General features: G+C 39.1%; 1 protein-coding gene across 5 annotated transcripts in view; it reads right to left on the reverse strand.

The window, feature by feature from the left end:
• LOC149312315 (IQ motif and ubiquitin-like domain-containing protein) overlaps nt 1-17,600 on the reverse strand; it is a 49,423-nt gene that overhangs the window by 19,514 nt on the left and 12,309 nt on the right. For all 5 annotated transcript variants that reach the window (XM_089524384.1, XM_089524387.1, XM_089524388.1 and 2 more), the window contains exon 8: nt 12,436-12,611. In XM_089524384.1, the coding sequence (XP_089380510.1) occupies nt 12,436-12,611 (176 nt within the window). The remainder of the gene's footprint in view (nt 1-12,435; nt 12,612-17,600) is intronic.

Raw genomic sequence — 17,600 nt, forward strand, 5'->3', positions numbered from 1 at the left:
AACTCCATGATAAATTTGCCTTAGGGTCGCAATCAGTTGGAAATGACTTGAAGATACACAGCAACAACAAATTTATGTTAAATCTTCTGATGTACCACACCACTGTATAGATTAGTAAGATGTAAAAAGTCCCTCAGTTTGGAGAAATGAAATTTCTTTCACTGAAGGTTGGTAAAGACAGGCTGAATGTCCATCTTTGGGGAGTGCTTTACAATAGTTGTGTACTCCTGCATGGAAGAAGGTTGGACAAAATGGCCCTTGTAGCTCTTTCTAACTGCATGATTCTATGAATTCTTCAATTGCTAAAGTTATGACAATCTTAAGGTGATCTTTTAATTAGGCAAATTTAACATGTATATAACACATTTTCACAGTTATTATAGGTTTAGAATGGTTTATTAAATCACATATGTTCTCAACATTCCTCAGCAAAATGACTTTTATCCATATTAAAATTCTGTTTCATGGCTTCTTTATATGTGCTCAAAATGGATGAAAGAAATTTTGAATCTTCTGGTTTCTTTTGCCAGCTTACTCCTTCCTTCTAGTTTGCTGGCAGCAACATGGAAATTGCAATAATCCTGTTATCTAAATTGCTTCAGAGAGCAGGTCTATTGTAAATTGCATTCAGTTGCCAGCACAGAACAGAGTATCAGGGTAAAAATACAACACACGTTGGGAGAGATAAAAGGAACACAATGAAGAATTATAGAAAAAATAAATAAAGACAATTTAGGAAGAAAACTGCAAAACATCCAAATAATGTACATATTCAGTACTTAGCATGAGTAGTCAAGTTGATTATTTGTCCAAGCAGCTGAGAATTCTTTCTTGGGGATATAGCAATGCAAGAAAGATCTCAACTACAGATTGATCTCACTAGGGATGTGAAAGAGATCTAGTCCAAACTGCTGATGACATGGACCCTAGAGTGGGGGGTCTCCCTCCCCGCCAAATGATCAGGCAAAATGGACCACTGAGACTTCTGTGTAAAGAAGACATCAAGAACTATCAGTAGCTAACTAAATGATCAAGCACACGCATACACATACATCAAGTAAGCTATTGTAGTTGAAAACCCCAAAATTTAATGCTGCATGCAATCTATCCTATAGCCACTTGGCTGGGAACAAGTTCTATTGAACACATGGTGGGGAAAGCATCTTAACTACTTAGTTGTTATGTGACTTCAAGCTGATGCTGACTTTTGGCTACCCTATTCTACTCTTGGCAAGATTCATTCACAAGGAGTTTTGTCATTGCCTTCCTCTTAAGCTGAGAGAACGTGACATGTTGGCTCTCTTTTCTAGGTAGGCATTTTACTTAAAAGAGCATTTGAGGCCAAGGCTGAATTCCATTAAATGATAATGGAATGAGAGAAACAATTCACCTTCAATCAGAGGAGGACAACCAAGATGGTAAAAGATTTACAAACCAATCCATATGTGCAGTGACTTAAGGAGCCAGGTAAGTTTACCTTGGAGAAGAGAAGACTGAGAAGTAATATGATAACCATTATTAAATATCTCAAGGGATGTCATGTTGAAGATCAAACACATTTGTTTTCTGCTGCTTTAGAGACTAGAACATGAAACAAAGGTTTCAAGCTACAAGAACAGAGATACCACTGAAACATTAAGAAGGATGTCTTGACTGTAAGAATTGTTCAACAGTGGAATAGTCTGCCTCAGAGGTAATGGATTCTCCTCCTTTAAACCAAATGGCCATTTCTCAAAGGGCTTTAGTTGTATATTCCTGCACAGCAGGATGTTGGACTAGATGATTCTTGCAGTTCCCTCCAGCGATATAATTCACCCTGATTATGTCATTACACACTATTAAAGTTGCTGGAATAGCCTGAGTGGAGATTCCAGATCACAGCAAGAGGTAGTCTGCCCAAGCCTCCATGACCCTAAGAAATATTGATAGTCTTTAGAGTTTTGTCACTAAGCCAAGGATAGACTTACTTCCTGAAATAGGAAAATAAAGGGGAGAGTATACAGCAGCCATATTTACTTTGTATGGTATAAAAAGTCATGACAAGGAAAGGTTCATATAAGGTGTCAGAGTTATGCCTCAATAGATTCTCTGAAACATGTTTTCCTGAATTTTTTGTTTGCATTCTGCACTTGTTCTAGAGCTAGTTTGTCTCAAATGATCTTAAATTTCTGTGACCTTATTGTGCATGATGTAGGCACAAGAAGACCACATTTGTAATTAGTTTCTCTCAATTTAACATTCCTTTTACTCTGTAACTTATAGTGACAGAATAATCAGTTGTCACAGAAATAGTCTTTAATTGAGATAAATTCCCAATAGCACCAGTTAAGAGGGAACCAAAGAGATTATATGAAAATTCTGAATAGTATAGGGGATTTATATTAAGAGGGAACCCACATATAAAGGTTATTTTAATTTCTTTTGGTGTGTCTCTTTACTAATTATCTTTTGTTTTGTTTTTAATTAGCCTGAGCAGGACATCTTAATCTACATTTTAACATCTCCAGGGAGAAAGAAGTCCATTTTTTGTTGCTTCTTCAATGGATGAACCTGGATTCTAGTATTCTGTGAAATACACAATGGCATAATTTCTATCATGTCTCCTCTTTTCCAGTCCTGAACACTTGTCATCTGTCCTCATAGGTTCCAGTCCCTTGATCCTTTTGGTTGCCTTTTCTGCACCTTAACAGGTTTTTCCGTGGCACAATGGCCAGAATTTGACATAGTGAAATATTCCATGTGTAGACACATAGATTTATAAAAGGGTAGTATGGTATTGGAAGTTTCATTTCTGATTCCTTTTCTAATTACCATATATATTTGATTATAAGTCGAGAAATTTTAGTCTAAAAATTTACCCTGAAAACCTGATTTATCTATGAGTCAATGCTGGTTTCCATAGGAGTGGAGTGGCATGGAGTTAATGGCAGTTTATTAAGACAAGGTAATGGCTTCCAGAGACAATCATGATTAGCTATGGAGGTGGCCAAAAAGGCATGTTAGGGGCTGAGCAGATGGGTCAGGACAGCACAGGCTGAGCCGGGTTGGTCTCTGGGTCGGTGCTGGGATGGGTGGTGTTTACATGCTCATCCTCATGCAACCCCAGGACAGACTCCCACTGTACTATCCTTACCTGCCATACCATTGTTCCTACTGAGAAGAATCCCCCCACATCTGAAGCAGAAACAGGGTACGCACATGGCCAGGCACCCTGTGTCAGATGTGGTGATGGGGGGCTTCCCAGCAACAGAACGACAAGGTAAAGAGTATGCGAGGGCTTGCTATGGAATTTCCAGGACACTCTGTGGTAAACCAGGAGTCAAACTGATCCAGGATAAAGGCTGTTTACCTCAGGATCAGGCTGGATCCACTGGATCTGTGTTTGGTCCACCAGGAACTGGCCCCAATTTTGGCCCCGGAGTTTTGGCCTTCATCTAAACAGGACAACACAGGGCTGGGGGGAACAGAAGCCTTTTGACCATGCAGACAACCCCTTAACTGTTGGGCAATACTTTCAGTCAGTTTTGCCATCTGAAGCACCCACATCCAAATACTCGAGTGATAATATACCAGTAGACATTTTGTCTGCATGCATTGTTTTCATTACTTGTAACCAGATGTTAATCATCACTAGAAAGAATGGCCTTACTTCTGAGACAAAGACCTTCACTTATATGTGCTTAATATTTCAATAAATCCTACAATAAGTCTGCAATCAATCCCATAGTTATTATAGTAATATAAAATAGAATTATAACTTCTTACCCTCTGCAAATGAGTTCCGAAAAGAAAATGAGACCTTCTTACATGGCATCATTCAAACTAAAAGTTATTCAGTGTGCAAAGGAATCTAATAATTGTGTAGCTGCAAGAGAATCTGGCATCAATGAAACACTCATTAGAGACTGGAGAAATAAAGAGGTTGAACAACAAGAAATGCCGAAGTCAAAGAAAGTGCTGCATCATAAACCTGTACCTTTTGATGCATTGGAAAAGGATCTGAATGACTAGGTCATTCTGAATAACTAGATTGCAGATACAATGGGTATATCATGACTTGCTCAAGCATTTGAATAAAGATTCTTCAAATGGCAAAAGAAGAAAAACATTCAGTGACAAAAGGTATTCCACAGTTTAAATCATCAGCTGATTAGAATATGTGGTTCATAAACCAATATGGATTGTGCATGCGTACAAAGGTCTTGAACAGCCACAATTTAGTTGCCTCCTCATCCATACATCCTGTAGGGTGAAGACAAACAATTACACCTGTCAGAATGCTGTGTCCTGTGCAAAGAAGGTGCAGCTTGCACAGAAATAAGAAATGATTTCCTTATCCTTCCTATTTAACAAAAAATAATAACAACATTTGATGCACAAAAAAGAACATTTCTACACAGCAAATACTGTTTTATGTACAACTGTTATCATTATTTGCATGGAATAAGTCCCAAACTGGAAATAGTCTTTGAAAACTGCAGTTTTAACCAACTTCTTCACAGCAAGCAGAACAATGGTAAAATTACTTTGTTCTTGCCTTCAAGAATTAAATATTTGAAGAATTACATCCCTAATTTAGACTAAATTTCCATTTGCCATTTCAATGCCCATTTTCCCAGTTTTGGAAGATCCTTCTGGAGCGCTTTTAAAATTTGTTTTGATTCTTTTTGCCCTAAATAATATAGCATCATCAGCAAATGTGGTCAATTCATGATTCATCCTAAGTCCATATCTTGCATCAGGAGATTCTCTCACCTCAAGCTTGGTGATAAAGGACAAAATATAGCCCTGATGTCTGTATGCAGCCCTGACCAAAGCTCTTTTTGTCATATTCAATCACTTCAGACTCTCGAGACTCACATTATTTTGACCAAAAAGGATGGATTGCTCTTCCTAGCATACTCATAAAATGGCAATTCACCTTCTAAGTAGGTGCAGACTCCTTCTCTACACTGTTTAACATAAAAATACAACTTAAAAAAAACACACACAATAGTGGAGTTTGGGATGCTTCCTGGGAATGAGGAAAACAAAACTGACTGATAGAAAGCATACAGCCCCAGGTACAATTTGCTCCAAGTCCTCCATGTTTTGTTTGTTTGTTTGTTTGGAAGTCCATGTGTACATGTTTTGCACATTACCTGTACATGTTACCATATTGCCACAGCCTTTATTTCTAAAGTAGGATGCAGTTGGAGGAAAGCGTTTTTTAGGAGACTATGTAGCCATGTATGTATTCACTTAGTAGGGTCTTATAAATTGTTCCCTTTGCTTGATGTTTTCATTTTAGACTTGAGTAGATTTTATAATATAGTACAGTATTTCATTTATTAGTATGTCACATTTATAACTGCCTTAATTTTTGTTCTGGTTATTAATTAGACTGCATTGTATTCTGTGTTTTAACTATTTCATAAAAATGCTTATGCAGAATAACAATCTTCAGTGATCTGCCTGCCAGTTTTTGCCCCCTCCCCACCTTAAAGAGAGTTTCAGGGTGCCTGTGATATAAGGCATCCACTATTATAGCAATCATATACAGGCATACAGGCTTTTTTAATAAAAGAAAATCTACCACCTTCCAAGTCAACCTCTTCTACTATTGAACAGGGATTTTAGAAACCATCAATAAAGTCCATCTAATATTCAGTCTGCATCATTTTTCTTCTAGGTTGAATCTACTAATTCAGCTCTTACTCTCTGGAACAAAAGAAATCAAACTTGTTCTGTTATCTATGTGACAGCTCTTCAAATATTTGAAAATGGCTGTCACCTCTTCTATTATCATCTCTTCTCTAGACTAACGATACTTGACTTCTTCAACTTGTCTTCATAGGATTTGGTGTCCAGGTTCTGGCACAAACTATTCAGCCAAGTAAAAAGCCACCTATCTCCTAGCCCACACTTTGATGCACATTTTCTCCCATAGGACAAACAACAACTTCAATAGAGGGATTTAGATGGGGGGGGGGGGGAGGAGCAAGCTTCTGCAGATCTAATTCAACCTCGCCTATGTTTTTTTTACTTCAAAATTGCTCAAAATATGTAAGATTTTTTTTGTCAGAAAAAAAAAATTGATCCTAAAGATTAAAATTGTTGGGATTGCTATTTAACAGATCTCATTTCTACATTGCAAAGGGGCAGAAAAGGCTGCATCTTATTACCCTACCTATTCACTTTATATGCTGAACATATTGTAAGAAAAGCAGGCTTGGACACAGAAGAAGGAGTGAAAATAAGAGGAAGAAATATCAACCATCTATGCGGTGAAGCAGATGGCTGGGAAGAAGCAGCCTCTCGCTGTGATCATCTGTAACTGTGGTGACTGCTTGGCCTGCTCCCAAAGTGGGCCACTGCTGCAGGTTCCAAGCCTCACCAGCCAGAAGTCAGTTTAAACTGACTCCTTTTTACGACAGCCTTAGATTCCTTTTGGTGGTGTCAGAGTGGCTTCTGGCCACTTTGGGTGTGTGTGTCATCTGAATGTTAACCCACGTGTTTCGGGTCTAAGATATGCAGATGACACCATAGTACTAGCAGAAAACCTCACAGACTACTAAGGAAGATCAAAGAAAGTGCAAAGGCAGGCTTGCTGTTGAAAATAAAGACCATGGAGAATCTACATAAATTCAACCTAGACAATGAGGAAATAGAAACAGTAACAGAGTTCTTATACCTGGGCTCAAACATTGATAGGAACAGGGACCGCAGCCAGGAAATCAGAAGAAGATTAACAGTGGGAGGGCAGCTATGAAAGAACTAAAAAAGATTCTAAAATGCAAAGATATACAACTGAGCATGAAAGTTAGAATAATAAAAGTCATTGTATTCCCTATTACCATGCATGGATGTGAGAGCTGGACCGTTCAGAAAGAAAACAGGAAGAAAATCAATCCATTTGAGATTGGTGCTGGAGAAGAATACTGAGGATTCCACGGACAGCCAAAATGACAAACAAATGGGTCCTAGACCAGATCAAGGCAGGAATCTCCCTAGAAGCTAAGATGACAAAACTGAGGCTGTTGTACTTTGGACACATCATGAGAGGGCACAACTCACTGGAAAAAACAATGCTAGGAAAGGTGGAGAGAAGTAGAAAAAGAGGAATGCCACACACTAAATGGATGGACTCTATTAAGGAGGTCACAGGTATGAATTTACAGGACCTAAGCAGAGCAGTGGAGGACAGGGAGTCTTGGAGATGTCTCATCTACAAGGTCGCCCTGGGTCAAGTTAGACTCAAGGGTTGTTAACAACAAGAAATTTCTGCACTGAAATTTGTACCAGACACTAACTTCTCTACATTTTATCCTTGCTTAAACCAAAAGAAGCTCTTGATTTTAGTATTTAGCGCATAGTAGTATATAACATTGGAGACACTCTTTTCCCCCTGTCTCTAGGCATCAAAATCAGGGTCAGCTTAATTCCCCTCCCTAATTTCTTCCCAAACTAATTAGCTGGCAATTCCTTCCTTGTTTTAGGCATCATATTTCTAAAGCATAACCTTTTGTCCCTTTTTCTTATTCCTATCATCTTCTCTATCTTCTCTTATTAGGGAAGCATACTGCTAAACTCACTTCGAAATAAATATGTGTAAGATCAAGCTGCCACACTTCGAGTCTTATTAAGGATGGTATCAGTCCTTATTCCTCACAGAGCAGACTGAGCCATCAGCCAGGATCACAGAATCACAGAATTGGAAGAGACCACAAGAGCCATCCAGTCTAGCCCCTGCCATGTAGGAGCTCACAATCAAAGCATCCCTGACAGATGGCCATCCAGCCTCTGGTTAAAGACCCCCAAAGAAGAAGTGGGTCATGTTAAGATACTAAATGTATCATGGGGACTGGGATGTATACAGGTCTATCGAGTTTTGTGTGATCATATGCCTGACCCTTTTCCAAGCAGCAATGTCCATGCAACTATCATATGCCCACTCACCATACAGAAATAACACATGCAACCTTAAGAACTGTGCCCCCACCTAGAGCTGGAGGACCTGAAGATGGTAGTGCATGTCAACCTCAAGGCTGGATTCTTGCAATGCACTGTAAATTGGGTTACCTCTGTACTAAGTTCGGAAACTTCAATTAATGCAAAACATGGCAGCCAGATTGGTTACTAGGATATCCAGGAGTGATCATATTACAGCAATATTAAAACCACTCCACTGGCTGCCAATTAGTTTCCAGGCAAGGTATAAAGTGCTGGTTATTACGTTTAACCCTACATGGTTTGGGCCCAGATTACCCATGGGATCACCTCCTCCTATATAGTTCATCCTGTACACTCAGGTCCTCTGGGGGGATATTTACTCCAGTCAGCCAGGACTAGTTTGGCAACTGTCAGCCAGAGGACTTTTTCTTCAGCTGCCTCTAGACTGTATGGAATAACCTGTTGGAAGAGATTCAACAGCTGAATATGGTGCCCAAATTTAAAACATCATTAAAGACCAGTCTCTTCCAGCAGGCCTATCATGATGATTTTTAAATTATAAATTTAAATTATGATTTTTGAATATGGATTGTTTAAATATATATGTGTCTTGTTTGTTCTTTTAAACTGATGTGTTTTTTAACTGATGTTGTTTATTTGATGGTCCGTTGTTGTTCTTCACCCCGATCCATGAGGAAAGGTGCATAAACAAACAAACAAACAAATAATATTTATGTCTCTTGCACTTTCAAAAATGACTGCTCACAAGCCAACAAGCATGTAAATGGGGATAAGGAGGTTTTCCATGGTGCTGTTCCATATGCCCGACACTCTTGTTCACATTTCTCTTCTTCAGTATGCATTTCCTTATCTAAAAGTTTCCGGAACTATCCTAAATTCACCAATTCGTGGCATTAAATGTAAGCCTATCAAATACTGCTGTGCATTTGAAAATATCAATACTTGGAAGTTTATTTCTGATGCAGTGGTGGCTACTAGTGCCATCTGGTGGTGCTTAAGTAAACATAACATATTTATTCTAGTTAAAATAAGAAGAAAAAATCCCATTCTACCACTCTTTTCTGCTCGTGCTAATAATGTGGCAAATTTTGTTTATCCGCTGTACTGTTCTTGAAATTATCACATTTTAATCCAAATTAGTGTTGAATTACTTGTTTCCTACTTCTGCACTCCAACTCTTAATATCACTATAGCCAAACATACATTAAGAATTCAACCCAACAGTGAAAATCCACTTCAGTTTAGATGATTATAACAAGGACAGAAAGCATAAATATATAAACAAACATCCCAGTATGCAGACTGAATACAGCAAGGATGAGGATCATCTGGTTCTCCAGATGTAGTTGGACTATGTCCTAACAGGCCTAGGCAGCATGTTTGGACTTGCAGCCCACAGCATCCACATGATTCTTACCTCAGGGATATAGTATTCTTGCCAGATCCTGCTGCTCTGTGACATATATTATGACACAGTAAGACTACCCACAGTAGAGCATCATGGTGGATAGCAAATTAAATTTGCAATTCATTTGTTAAGGTAGTCCTTATATTTGAAGTCCCTTAAAGCTCTTTTAATGAATTCCCTACAGAGCCAGCATAGTGTTGGACTACAACTCTAGAGACCAGAGTTTGAATCCTCACTTGGCCATGGAGACCCACTGGGCAAGTCACCCTCTCTCAGCCTCAAAGAAAGGCAAAGGCAAGCCCACCTCTGAGCAAATCTTGCAAGAAAACTCTGTGCTAGTTTTGCGTTAGGGTGGCCATAAGTCAGAAATTATTTGAAGGCACACAACAACGTATATTGCTAGCCATAAAACAAATACAATGTGACTAGAACATATGGATTTCATAGAAAACCTAATAATAGCCATAATAATTTTAATAGCAATCAAGTGCTTGGCCAATGTATCATCATAAAAAACACAGTTGAATAGTGTATGGTGTAATCGTCCCAGCAGCTAAGTGTACAGAATTGGAATGTGTAAGGAAAGAAAGAGAAAGGTAGCAGAGGGAGGGGGTAATGTTCCTAGGCTCTTTATTCCAGCTGTGGGAATCATGTGTTCCCCCCCAGATGTTGGACTGTCACTCACAGCAGTTCCTATTGAGCATAAGCAGTGGTGAGGAATGCTGGAAGTGGCAGTCTAACATCTTGAAAGTTGCATGACTCCCACACTTGCTTTACAAAATGCAAAAGTGTAACCATTATACACAGTTAAATTCATAGAATCATAGAGTTGGACGAGACCGCAAGGGCCATCCAGTCCAACCCCCTGCCATGCAGGAAATTCAAATCAAAGCATCCCCGACAGATGGCCATCCAGCCTCTGCTTAAAGACTTCCAAGGAAGGAGACTCCACTACACTCCAAGAGAGTTTGTTCCACTGTCGAACAGCCCTTACTGTCAGGAAGTTCCTCCTAATGTTGAGGTGGAATCTCTTTTCCTGTAGCTTGCATCCATTGTTCCGGGTCCTGTTCTCTGGAGCAGCAGAAAACAAGCTTGCCCCTCCTCAATATGACATCCCTTCAAATATTTAAACAGGGCTATCATATCACCTCTTAATCTTCTTTTCTCCAGGCTAAACATCCCCAGCTCCCTAAGTCGTTCCTCATAGGGCATGGCTTCCAGACCCTTCACCATTTTAGTCGCCCTCCTTTGGGCACGCTCCAGTTTCTCAACATCCTTTTTAAATTGTGGTGCCCAGAACTGGACACAATATTCCAAGTGGGGCTACACCAGAGCAGAATAGAGTGGCACTATTACTACACTTGATCTAGACACTATACTTTTATTGATGCAGCCTAAAATTGCATTGGCCTTTTTAGCTGCGGCATCACACTGTTCACTCATGTTTAACTTGTGGTCTACTTGGACTCCTAGATCCCTTTCACACGTAATCTCATTCAGCTAGGTGTCCCCCATCCTATATCTGTGCATTTTATTCACTTTTCCCTGGATACTGAATACTTATGCTACTGACACAATTATTTGTCTACAATTATGAACAATTAAAATATTAAAATAATATTCAATAGAACAGAGCTTATAGAATCAAATACAGTATGATGGTTAGTATTTGTATTTTTTAATGATTCCTGTGTTGCAGAAGTGTATATATACAATATGATGAGGGAATGTTTATTTTTGTATAAATAAATAAATAAATAAATAAACAAAGTCTTAAAGTTTAACTGATTTATGGCCATCTAATTTTTCACAGAAAATGAAATGCAAAATGAATTTCACCAATGTACTAAATCATGGTTCTTAGGCTGAATAGGTTCATATGCACATTCCTTTAAGTATGTTCAGATGTGAGTTAAGAGAGCTTTGGATGACAAGTATGTATGGCGAAGTAGCCATTCATCACCTTGTCCATGCACTTACTGTAGATCCCAGATTAGCCACTGACATGCTGATCTGTGACCAGCACAGTCAAGCAATCAGTTGACTTCTGGTAGCAGGTTTTGTAGAGTACACAGCAGAACATCAGCCTCCTAGACTAGGAGATCTGATGCTTCATGTTCAGGCAGGAAGATATAGGATGGACTCTCCATAGGACCATTGCGTAACGTTCCATTCTACATCATGCTGATATTGCTCAGGTAAGTCACTGCTGTTAGGCCATTTCTGGCAAGCCAAATGGTTCCAGCATCTTCACCTTGAAATATCCAATGAACTATCCTTCCCCATGCCCCATGCCCCTCACATTCAGGCTTCTCTCAGAAGAGATAACAACATGGGATAATATGGTATCCAAATGCATGAGCTATTGTATTCATCAAGGTAAGATACAAGAGGGCATGTCTTGAACTGGTTTGTACACTGCAATTTTCAGCACTGGGGCCATAAAAATGGCACAGAAGAAGCAAGGTTTGGGATATTATGAATTGCCATTGGCCCATTTCCCCATATCTAAAAGAAACAGGACTGTGGCCATAGTTAGTTTTGATTAGTAATTCTAGACATGCTTAAACCTTTTTATATAAATAAAATTTCATTAACATGCTTGTACAAAATCCAAACTATCACATATTCTCTGATTGTGCATCACTGAAAATAATTGTCTGTGCAAATTTTCTTAAAACTGTAAATTCAGGAAAGTATGAATGAGACTATTGCAATACATTTAGCCACTTCTGCTTCTAATATAGCATTAATTGAGGGTTACATAGTGCACAGTATTCATCATCTTCAATGAGGTGGCATAATTAAGTAAATTAAGATGTAAGTGGTGGTTTCTCAGTTCTTAGGTGAAAAGAAGTACCCATCAAATTTTATGGACATCTATAAAGGCTTTTAATAACTGCACCTAATGAGATAATTTTACTGCCAGACATGCCCACTGCCCACAAATCATATCTGTAACTGGTCAAGTTAATTACTGTGCTTTCTTCAGTCTGCTGCTAGTCTGTAAATGTTAATTCAGGTTTTTGAACTCTGGGTACATTCAGTGTTCAGATAGAAATTATCTCACCGACCTTTTCCAAAAAGGACAGGATTGCTTTTTCCTGGTTCTCTTCATCTGCATTTATTTTGTGTCTCCCAATGGAAGCAATCAGCTGAGCCTCTTTTTCTAAAAGTCCACAGAGAGCTGCCTTCCGTTCAGCTCCAGTAAAAGTTGTGTTGATGCGCTCAAGCTCCTCTTGCCTCCATACTATATCAACACAAGGAGAGATTATTGGTTTTTCAACTCTGATTCCTTTAGTTAGCCTTCACATGCCATCAATATAAAATGTATCCTTTAGGTTAGCTAGGTGCTTAAGCAGTGATAAAAGGGGATTATGTGCTTTGTTTACTCTAAGCTTAGGATGTGTGTTCGTGAAATATGTCCTGCATTGCTTGCTTTTGAACTCTATAATACTCGCTGACATTTATATCTATCTATACTTGTCCATTTTGCCCATTGACTTTAACATACAAAGTAAATAAGGATAAAGGAAGAATTATTTAGAATGCACATCTCCAAAAAGTCAAGGATTCTATGTGCATATGAAATGCACTCCATCCCTATAGTACATACACCTCTGGGCCTCCCAACTCATTTCCTACATATCCTATGTAGGATGGACCACAAGTCAAGTCCCAAAGTTAGTATCTCTAGATGTTTTTGGATTTTAATACTCAGCATCAGCCAGCATGGCCGGTGATCAGGGACTTTAGGCATTTTAGCAGGCTTCTAGAGTTATCTTACAGTCAAATCCCAAGCCACTCTTCTTACATCTGGTGACTCATGTCACAAATCTCTATCACCTGTGTTACTTTTGGCACACATGCACTTAGGCGACTGAATTTTGGGTTGCATGTGCATCACAAGATTTAAGTGCTAGGCCTTGCAGTCAGATAACATCTGGTGAACAGTTGTAATTTATCATTTCAGATCATCTCTTCTTAGGAGAGTTTTCAAAGATGTAGCTGTATTGGTCTGTTACAGCATTATACAGAGAAAGGGAGAGGAAGACTTTTTAGATCCTATTACATTCTATCCCACTACCAAAACTGTATAAATATGCTCAATAACCTGAGGCAATAATGTTCTGTACTGCATTTGAAGAATTAAATTGATATCCATAAAGGCTCATGCTAAAACAAAAATCAGTTAGTCTTAAGGATGCTGGTAATTTTCTTTCTTTTTTTCCTCCTCTTTTTCGCCTTCTTCTGGGAAACTTCTTCAGAACTTCTGGATGGAATTAAAATGCCCGGACAAGAGGAAGTCTCATGTTTATGTGCCAAAAAGAAATTATAAATAAATAAATAAATATCCAGATGTGAAACGTATGTCATGTGGCTCCAAAGAGGTCTTTCCCCCTTTCATAAAGAACTTCAGACCAGTTTACACACAGCTGGACCTCAATTCAGACATGTGCAACAAGGCTAAGTGGAAGGAGAATCTGTAACCTGGCCTCCTCACCAGCCTCCCACTACTTCATAAAATGCTACACAGAGGGGCTAAGAGAACCTGGTGAATGGGGTAGGCTGTGGTGAAGGGAAGAAGATGGGTCTCCTAAATTTTGCTGTGGAGATATAAGCAATAATCTGTGAAATCATTTCATAAACAGCAAACTAAAATACGCTGGGCCCATGGTATCCAATGAGGTTTGGTTCCAGGATCCCTGTGCATATCAAAATATGTGGATGATCAAGTTCCATTGAATACAATGGTGTAGTAAAATGGTGTTCCTTATATAAAATAGCCAAATCAAGGTTTTGTTTTTGGCTTTTATATTTATTTTGAATATTTTCAAGCCAAGTATGGTTGGATCCATGGATAAAGAACCTGGATACAGAGGGCCGACTATACACTGAGCAGTTGCTGAAATGTATGAACATTACATGGTCTAAAATAAGATTGCTATTCAGGCACAAATACAGATAAACCTCTGTATTTGTGGAGTGTTATCCTCTGCAGCATCCCGATGCCTGCTATTATTATACACTGCAAGGCCTGATTAATCATTTAAATGTCTATTAAAATGAGAACAGAAAATTCTATTACTGAAACACTAGCAAAGGAGACAAATTCTTTGAACAAGAGCATAAATTATCCAATTAGGTGTTGGTGCCAAGGTTAATAATCTCCTTCAGTAACCGAGAATGTTATTATTCTACATATGATACTACAGCAGCAGGAGACAGCACTAGCAGATTATCCCAAAGTAGGAACAAGAACACAATATTCTGAACCTTTCAGTCTGATTGATAAACTCAAGCTAAACTACCCAGGCAGAATAAACTAATTATTGTATCAGAAGACTAGCCTGTCTGCTCCCTTGGTAGTACCATTTCACTCTAGCAACACATACCATATTGGTGCTGTCAGAAAAGTAGATGCAAAGATATCAAAAATAATATCAGGGAAATCCTTGTGCTGCATGTGGTGGAGAAAATGTAACATACACAAATAAGGAACCCACAATCACTGAATTCTGGGTGCTTCCACACACACACCCCTTTTTTTTATAGTGATAGTCTGAATTTCAGTTTGAGAAGAAGTCATGGATCCTTTTCAAAATAATCTGCAACCAAGTAACACTGAAGCAAATACCATTACAAGATGTGTAATCAGTTCAATGTGTGTACATTTCAATTATATTTTTGTAAAGTTAAGGTTTACTTAGCTTGTTAAATGCAAAGAAATCTTTATGACTGTCTAGTATAGCAATCCACTTTTCAGCTACAGCCATAAAATGCCTGATAAACTCAATTAAATGAGCTCTTAATATGGTTTTAACTGGAGCTCTTTAGATTCTCTCAATTTAGGCTGCTACATCTATCCATAGTGAAACTGAACATTAACATGATATTTCTATGACTGGAGCTTCCAACACCATTTTAAAAAACCATTAGCAGGACTGGGACCATAGAGAGATAATTTACCAATGCAAATCCCTCCCCCAGTTGATATTAGCATGGGGAAATGGGAAGAAACAGGTACCTGTAACAGAGCACCCACATGCCCGGCAACCCTCACACATGACGAGGGCACCACAGCTGCAGTGCGCTCACCAAACGGGGTGTGTAATGGTGACGTCACAGCTGCGTCACTTCCAGACGGGGTGGCACAGCTGCGACGTCACCGCACCGTCTCTGGCTCTTAGCAGTGCCGCAAAAAAGAGCTGCTTTCGGGCACTTCTTATTTGCTCTGTAGCAGCGCTGCGCAATTTGGTTGCTGCGGCACTCCTGCGGAGCAAAGATAGGTGCCGGGAAGGCACCTCTTTTTGGCAGTCTGTACCCTGCAATGATAATGACCACAGAGGGCATACGTAAATTCAACCTGGATAATGAGGAAAACGAAATAGTAAAAGATTTCTCACACCTTGGATCAAACATTGATCATAACAGAAAGTGCAGTCAAGAGATAAGAAGACTAGGAATGGGAAGGGCAATGATGAAATAACAAGAGCAAAGATATACAACTGAGCACTAAAGTTGAATGATCCAAGCCATGGTATTCCCCATCACTATGTATAGATGTGAAATGTGGAGAGTGAAAAAACTGATATAAAGAAAATTAACTCATTTGATATGTGGTGCTGGAGAAGAGTGCTGAGAATGCCGTGGGCAGTCAAAAAGACAAACAAATGGGTTCTTGAACGGATCAAGGATGAAATGCCCCTAGAAGCCAAGATGATTAAATTGAGGCTGGTATACTTTGGCCACATCATGAGAAAGCACAACTCATTTAGAAATGACAATAATGCTAGGAAAGATAGAGGGTAGTAGAAAGAGAGGTAGAAAGAGAGGAAGACCACACGCCAGATGGCTAGACTCAACTAGGGAAGTCATGGGAATAAATCTAAAACACTTAAGCAGAGCAGTGGGAGACAAGGAGTTTTGGAGATATCTCATACAAAGGGTCACCAAGAGTCAAGGTCAACTCAGGGGACATCCTCAGCACTGTATTGCCCAAATCTTCAAGTTCATAGCCTCTACATAGTTCTAAAAATCTTAGGAGAGAAACAAAAATCTTACCAATCTGAAAACCCTGCCTATAAAATTTCTTCTTTTTATATTTTGATTCCACTGATCAGCAATCATTTATATGTATCTCATATTGAGAATTGTTCAGCACGTATCAAGAAGCATCAGAGAGAAGAGAATTATGAGGACCATTTTTCATTCTAAATATTTCAGCAATCTTCTTGCTTGATTTAGCAATAAATAGATGCATACTTGAAATACATGCTATTCTTATTCAACATAGCAAAAGTCTAAACAGGTTTCTCAGACCTACAAGAGGGCAGCAGAAGCAAAGAAAAACAGTCATTCCTTGTGAAAAAGAAATGGATTTTCAAAACAGATTCCCTGAAACTGGCTTCATTTTAGAACTCTTTTGCTAGCCAGCAGTAGGTTGGTATTATTTAACTGATTTATGAGATGCTGTAAAAGGGCAGCTGAAAAGGCTATGAAATCCCTGATCAAATCTTACCACTGCCATGCACTGTGACATACATAATCAGGGCTGCAAGTCTATGAAAGCTCATGCTACCAACTTCTTTTTTCCCCCAGTTAGTATCAAAGGTGCTACAACACCCCTTTGCATACAAATTTCAGAGAGTCTTGCAGGACAAGATGGCAGTTCAGCCCCCTTTAGTCTATGCTGAGAAGATGACTGGCCCAACCTTTGAATCTGTGTTCAATACAGGTGATGGGAAGGAATGCGGGACAATCTGTGCAGCACATACAGCTATGTCCATCAAGATGGCCAGATGGGTCATGAACATCTGGGAGGCTGTCATCATTTCAGAGTCTTGTCAGATCTTAATTGTGCCAGGGTGACTACATTGGTTTGTCTCTCCCATTTCTGCTCTAAGACTTAGGCCTGTTACAGACTGCCAAAATAAAGCTGCTTCAGGCCTCTTTGGAGGTATGCTGTTTAAATGAGAATCCGGAAGCTGCACCAAAGCTGCACTCCAGTGCTTAGAAATGGAGTATGGCTTTAGCGTGACCTCCGGACTCTTAGGACCCATGCATCATTTAAATAGCATACCTCCAAAGAGACCTGAAGCAGCTTTATTTTGGCAGTCTGTAACAGGCCTTAGTGTAACATTAGTAAGATTCCCCATTCCTTCTTTCAAACTGTGTGGTGGTTTTTTAGGTGAACAAGAAGCAGCAAAATATCTCATTTTTCCACCAAGCCTTTTCC

The sequence above is a fragment of the Sceloporus occidentalis genome, unplaced genomic scaffold, assembly GCF_023333645.1.
Source record: "Sceloporus occidentalis isolate IW3139 unplaced genomic scaffold, rSceOcc1.0.p SCAF_5, whole genome shotgun sequence".
In the NCBI taxonomy this organism is placed as follows: domain Eukaryota; kingdom Metazoa; phylum Chordata; class Lepidosauria; order Squamata; family Phrynosomatidae; genus Sceloporus; species Sceloporus occidentalis.